The sequence below is a fragment of the Palaemon carinicauda genome, chromosome 1 (assembly GCF_036898095.1).
Source record: "Palaemon carinicauda isolate YSFRI2023 chromosome 1, ASM3689809v2, whole genome shotgun sequence".
Classification (NCBI taxonomy): domain Eukaryota; kingdom Metazoa; phylum Arthropoda; class Malacostraca; order Decapoda; family Palaemonidae; genus Palaemon; species Palaemon carinicauda.
The window spans coordinates 209,512,570-209,520,069 of NC_090725.1; the positions used below are offsets into that span (position 1 = coordinate 209,512,570).

The 7,500-nt window shown below is 28.7% G+C and overlaps 1 protein-coding gene across 1 annotated transcript in view; it reads left to right on the plus strand.

Annotated features, from left to right (window-relative positions):
• The window catches only part of Cad87A (cadherin-87A), a 126,150-nt gene that overhangs the window by 31,824 nt on the left and 86,826 nt on the right, over positions 1–7,500 (plus strand). Inside the window, exon 2 of the mRNA XM_068387326.1 lies at positions 3,732–3,793. Within this exon, the coding sequence (XP_068243427.1) occupies positions 3,733–3,793 (61 nt within the window). The 5' untranslated portion in view covers position 3,732. The remainder of the gene's footprint in view (positions 1–3,731; positions 3,794–7,500) is intronic.

The window sequence follows — 7,500 nt, forward strand, 5'->3', positions numbered from 1 at the left end:
GAGAGGTTGCATAAGATTAAACCGGTACTAATATTTATACTATTTAGCCAACGGGTCTGACGATGAGAAGTTGATGGAGACGTCCAATGAACTTCTTCAATGCAACGTGCTTAATTGGATGCTTGTGCCTGGTAACCATCTTTTCTGACGGTCTGGCTGTCTGGCATTTATCTGGTTTGAGTTACTTGAGTGTTTTATTTTATATGCATATATATGTATGTATGTATGTATGTATGTGTATATATATATATATATATATATATATATATTTATATATATGTATATGTGTGTATATATATATATATATATATATATATACATACATAATTTATGTTTATTATTTTTCATTTATTTGTTTAATTATACACACTCACGCCCACGTATATATATATATATATATATATATATATATATATATATATATATATATATATATATATATATGCATATATATATATATATATGCAGAAGAACCACAGGGAAAATGTCCTCTCACGAAACTAGTCAGGACTTAATTGTATATTTCGTATTTTCATTTTCCCTGTGGTTCTTCTGCATCTGAGCATCACGTTTTCCTGTGATTCTTACGCATATATATATATATATATATATATATATATATATATATATATATATATATATATATATATATATATATATATATATATACACACATAAATATGTATATTTATATATATATATATATATATATATATATATATATATATATATATATATATATGTATATATATTTGCTTGTGTGTTTGTGGGAATATGTGTGTGTGGTTGTGGTATAAGAACACTTGATAGGGGAGAGATGTGGAGTGTTAAGCTTAGTAGGTGAAATCTTAAATCCTCTGTGTTTAGTTCAGGTGAGAAGAATATACGAATATATATTAATAAGAAGTGTGTAAAAGGGGAAAGCAGAGAACGGGTAAAACGCTTCCTGGAAAGAAAGGACCTTCATATGCAAGGAGCACAACGGAGCGTCCAACCACAAGTTACCTTGCTGATGAGCTTTCTGTGTAGGTGTATCAAGCGACTAATAACTCTGGAAGCTTTATTCCACAGTCTCTCATCTTCCAGTCTAGGGATGGATTTAGCAGTCATTTTCCTGCTTATTCTTGATATATATATATATATATATATATATATATATATATATATATATATATATATGTTATACATATTTATATGTAAAGTATATATATATATATATATATATATATATATATATATATATATATATATATATATATATGTGTGTGTGTGTGTGTGTATATATGTGTGTGTGTGTGTATATATGTGTGTGTGCGTGTGTGTGTATGGTTTTATGTACTGTATATACATATGTATATTCATATGTTATATATAATATATATATATATATATATATATATATATATATATATATACAAATACATTTACGTATATATATATATATATATATATATATATATATATATATATATATATATACAAATACATTTACGTATATATATGTATATATATAGATAGATAGATAGATATAGAGAGATAGGTATATAATAAGAAAAAAAGTAATTTATTGAAACTGAAAGTCTTGCAAAACAATGTTTCGCATTTTATCCTTCATACATAATGTTTTCACGATTTTCCAGTCTTAGCAAGGTTACCAATAGCTTTCCTTTGATTTAATATTCTTTTTATTTGATATTCTTGTTATTAAGCTGGCAAATAATTGTCTGAATATTTTTAAGATTCAGTTTCGGTTTCACCATCATTTATGGTATTTACTGTAGAATTGTTTTATTTTAAGAACAGTTTATTATTATTATTATTATTATTATTATTATTATTATTATTATTATTATTATTATTATTATCGTTATCTATATATTAATACGATAGCGTGTGTGTTATTTATTTTGTGTGTCACGCTTTAAAGAAATAGGAAATAATTTCATGATATACGCTTACATTAGACTTTAATTTCTTAACCAAAGCACATCTTATATAGTTTTCCCAATTTTGTCTTTAGCACCTGACTTTTTTTAAATATTAGACAAAAAATTGAGTTCTATCAATTTTCATAACCTAGATTATAAAATTATAAAATTTTATTCAAACATGTATAGGTTAGGAACAAGATAATTAGTATTGAAAATATCTTTTCGTGTAATTTACACGGGTTCCGCTAGTTATTATTATTATTATTATTATTATTATTATTATTAGTAGTAGTAGTAGTAGTAGTAGTAGTAGTAGTAGTAGTAGTAGTAGTAAACCCATGAAAACCTGCTTATTGGTTATACGAAAACATAGAAAAGGTTCCGAAGAACACGTGATGTCATTGATAGCTACCTATCGACACAACCTATATATATGTATATATATATATATATATATATATATATATATATATATATATATATATATATATATACATATATATATATATATATATATATATATATATATATATGTATATATATATATATATATATATATATAAATATGTATATATATATATATATATATATATATATATATATATATATATATATGTATATGTATATATATTGTCACTAAGCTAGGGGAGGGTAAGAAATATCGACCTAATGCTTTCGTATTGTCATACCTCTTCAGGGCCAATTGGTACAAAAGGTTAGTAACAGTTTCATAGTCACCTCTGCGATAGGTGTAAGAAATAAAGAATAAAAAAAAAAAAATTTACTACAGAGCTAGTTTAAAAATGTCTAAAAACGTTATTTACAAGCAGTTTATTATGTTTATACATTCCTGGGCTACTATTGATCAGTTTTTCACGGGTTTTCTTTAAAATACATGATTCTATTATATTGCGTTTTATTATATCCCTACAACACAGCATCTCTTTTGCTCCTTTCCAATAGATAGTATGATTACTATCATTCATGTGTTATAGTACACTACCTGTTCGGTTTTCTCTTCGAACATTATATTTATGGTGTTTTCATCTGGCTTCGAGATATTTTCCTTTTTGTCCGACATGTCTCTTAGTACATTTAATACATGGGATCTCACAAATACATCCATTGTTTTGTAGAGGTGAATTTCTGATCAGCATATTCTTTACAGTATTATTCTTCAAAATAACATTAACATTAAAACTTTTCATTAGCTTTGAATGTTCATGAATTATTTGTGAAAAGGTAAAATGGGGAAGTTTTTCATATTAAAATCCTTCTTAGAGGCAGTTTCATGAAAGGGTTTCCTTCCTTTATAGAAAGCTTTGTTGATAAAATTCTCCGGAAATTGTAAATTACCACCAGTTTCCCGGATCTTCCCAAACTCTGCTTCAAGGAATTCAGAGCAACTGATCCGCAGTGCCCTAAAAACATAGATGAAAATAACATGAGTTTTGTCCTAATCATCATCCAAATAACATTATATCATAGAACAAATTCTTTAAGAAAATTGAAAAATAATTATCATATGGAATGTTCTATTACATAAGGTTGCATATACATAAATGTGTGTGTTTTAAATGTATATGTGTAATGTATGTGTATATTGTTTTTAAATGTAGTTTAAAAGTAAATGTGATTATATGAGGACACTTACACACCCAAAAACTTATTTCAGGTATCAGATAATAGTTGAAATTAATATGAAACCCAATTATTTTCGCAAGTCACTCTTGAGTGTGAGAACCAAAGACCAATGTCGTTTGAGTGTCTAATGAGATTTCTTATTTTGTCTGCTTACAGCATGGCGCAGGCGAGGAATGTTGCTTGGTGTCTGCTCGCGACAGCCGCTTTCTTCGTGTCCGGTAAGTGATAGAAATCTCCTCTGATCTTCTGACATCCACACGTGTGTAGGTTAAGTGCTTGATGAAGACTTCTTTGTCTCTTCTTAGTTCTTGCCCAGCCAACTTTGCCCTGCTTGATAAGCTATCGATATTATTTAACCTTTTATTTATGAAGAAAATTTGGCTTGAAAATGTCGTTGAAGGCTTGTTAATCGATGGAGGACAAAGTAAAACTATTAAAATATCGAATTTTGGCGATTAATAAGATGGCAGACTAGTGATGTCATTTATTTAGCAGGTAAACAACATTGCAGACACGCCTTCATTCTTACTGAGAACTTGTCCAAATTTTAATGGGATTCGGGCTGGGCTTAAGTGCAGCTTTCTCGAAGTGTGGAAGTGGTCTAGGTTTTTTTTTTTGTTTTGTGCTTTCTTTTACAAATTATTAGCTTTGTTTTTTATTCTGATAGCTTTTTTTTGTACTGTAAAGTTCCTACTTTATAATGATACGATATTACCATGCTTACCTTTGTATTTGCATTTATTGTGTTGATATAGATTTTTAAGTGTGATGTTTGATAAAGGAAATTCTCTTAATATAGATTCAAACCGTAATGAGGTGGATAATGTAATATATATATATATATATATATATATATATACACACATATATATATATATATATATATATATATATATATATATCTATATATTTTACATATATACATATATAACATATACATATGTTAAATATAAACATATACACGGATAGATAGAAGTGCGTGTGCACACCCACTTGCGCACACATATGTATAATATATATGCATGTATATAAATAAATGCATATATATTTTATAGACATACATATACATTCACACACATGTATATATATACATATATATACACAATATATATATATATATATATATATATATATATATATATATATATATATATACATATATATATATATATATACATACATACATACATACAACATCGCAGGAGGTTGAGCTCAAGGTAAATAGAAGAAAGACAGAGATGATGAGAACGGAATATGTAATGGAAGATGAAATATCACTGGAAGGAGAAAAGGTGGAATAATTTATTTAGGAACTATGATCTCTAACCCAGAGACTTTAGAATTTGTGTTTAATGGAAGATTGAAAAAAAAAATCAAATCAGACACTGGCTAGTTTAAGTAATACATGGAAATCTAATCGCCTGAAATCATATATAACAATTAGGCTATATATCAGTTTAGTGAGATCGGTGTTATTGTATGGACATGAATCATGGTATGGCAATGAAACAATCTCCAACAGATTTATATATATATATATATATATATATATATATATATATATATCTATATATTTATATATATATATATATATATATATATATGTATACATATACATATATATATATATATATATATATATATATATGTGTGTGTGTGTGTGTTTTTTTGTGTAAAACTAATAGTAATAATCATCCCTTTTTTAAATAACAAAATATTTGTTAATTATTGTATTTTTAGCAGTGTTGTTAATTTCATTTTATCTTTATTGTTATATAATGACAGTTAACGTTGTTTAAATTTTATTTAGTAACAGTTGAAAACTAAATTGCAGTCATAAAATGAATATGATACAGTTCTCTCTCTCTCTCTCTCTCTCTCTCTCTCTCTCTCTCTCTCTCTCTCTCTCTCTCTCTCTCTTGTTGTCCTTGATGAGTTGGCCGAACTAATTCCAATAGAAAAATTACTTTTAATGAAATGCATATTGCATTATTCATGCTTCAGGAAAGTCTGTTCATTCCCAAGGAATTCCTTATACTTTTCCGAGCTTACAAGTCTTAATTCTTATAGTCACGGTTGAAGAAAGAGCCGCTTACCATCCCAAGAGTAAAAAGATTAGCGGTTCCTTTCACACGATCCTCATCAAATTGGATTATAGAGATTAGAAGCACCCGGAATGGGGAATAGCTCATTTAACAGCGCCATTAAAACGGAACCTTAATTAAATCATGAGATTTATCAACAACAGTCGGGTCAACAGAATGTGGTATCTATTGTTCTTGGGTACCGTTCTCTTCCAAGTACCAGCGTTGAATGGATGCAGAACGAAATATTAGTCATATCCGTTCAAGCATGAAGGAATGTATATAAGGAGAGTACTCTGGTAACGGATCATTTTTCCAGTGCCTATACACCGAATAGTCTGGCCTATTGTATCTACATTCTCTTCTTTTTCATACACCTGACAACACTTAAGATTAAAAAAAAAAAAAAAAAAAAAAAAAAGATCTCAAAGGGTAACTACTGGACTGTATTTGTTCAGTGGCTACTTTCCACTTGGCAAGGGTAAAAGAAACTCTTTACCTATGGAAGCAACTTTTCTGGGAGATAGACACTCCAAAATCAATCCATTGTTCTCTAGACTTTGGTAGTGTCATAGTCTGTGTACCATGATCTTTCAATATCTTGGATTAGAGTTATTTTGTTTGAAGGCACATTCAGGCACACTGTTCTATCTGGTTACATATTATTTCCTTTACTCACTAGGCTATTTTCCCTGTTGGCGCCGTTGGGCTTATAGCTTCCTTCTTTTCCAATTATGGATAAGGCTTAGCTAATAATAATAATAATAATAATAATAATAATAATAATAATAATAATGATAATGATAATAATAATAATAATAATAATAATAATAATAATAATAATAATAATTTATTCTCTTTAAAAGTGTCAATTTCCATGCCACAAGAACCTAGCGAAGAATTGAACCAGTGAATCTACTGGATGTGAGTGGTAGGAAATGCTCATTCGAAATGCAAATTTGCCTTTTCATAAATGATAAGTTGAACTGTAAACTACTGTGAAGTGATTGACTATTGACTATGTTTGTTTTCATTGATAAGTAAATGGATGCAGCCGCTCTCAATTATATATATGTATATATATATACAAGGTCTATAGACCTTGTATATATATGTATATATATATACATATATATATATGTATATATATATATATATATATATATATATATATATATATATAATGTGTGTGTGTATTTATGTGTGCGTGCGTGCGCGCGCATACTCATAATTTCGTTAAACAATGTTTTCTAATCATTTCCCTTCTGCGATCGTCAATTCCTGAGGGCAGAACTCTTAGCGGTAACCCAAAATATTTCTGATGGTTATACTGGAAACCGGCTTCAGGTTGGCTAGCTGGTGAGGGAAGGTGGAAGTGGGTTGGTGGGCGGGCAGGTGGTGGGAAAATGTCAGGGAGGGTGGGTTGGTGGGTGGGCCTGTATTGGGGGAGGGGTAGAGCGTATTTGTGTCGGTGGTTAGTCTTCTATTGAGGTCATCCTGGTGCAACCCATCTCCTCCTTAGTCTTCCAGACTTCTTTTTCTTTTCTTTCTTTTTATATTTACTTTCATATGGGTCTTGAATTAAGCCTTATTTTAGCATTTATTAATTCTATATTTTTTTCCTGCAAATCTGCTCCATTTAATTCTCTTCCTTCATTCCTCATTCTTCCCTTCATGTGTCTTGATATGCTTTTATTTTCTATACTTTGTATTTAGTACAATATATTTGTATGATTGTTGTCTTTCTTTTATTTTCAGTGAACTTATTCCTCTCTCTCTCTCTCTCTCTCTCTCTCTCTCTCTCTCTCTCTCTCTCTCTCTCTCCGTTAGGTATAATCTTG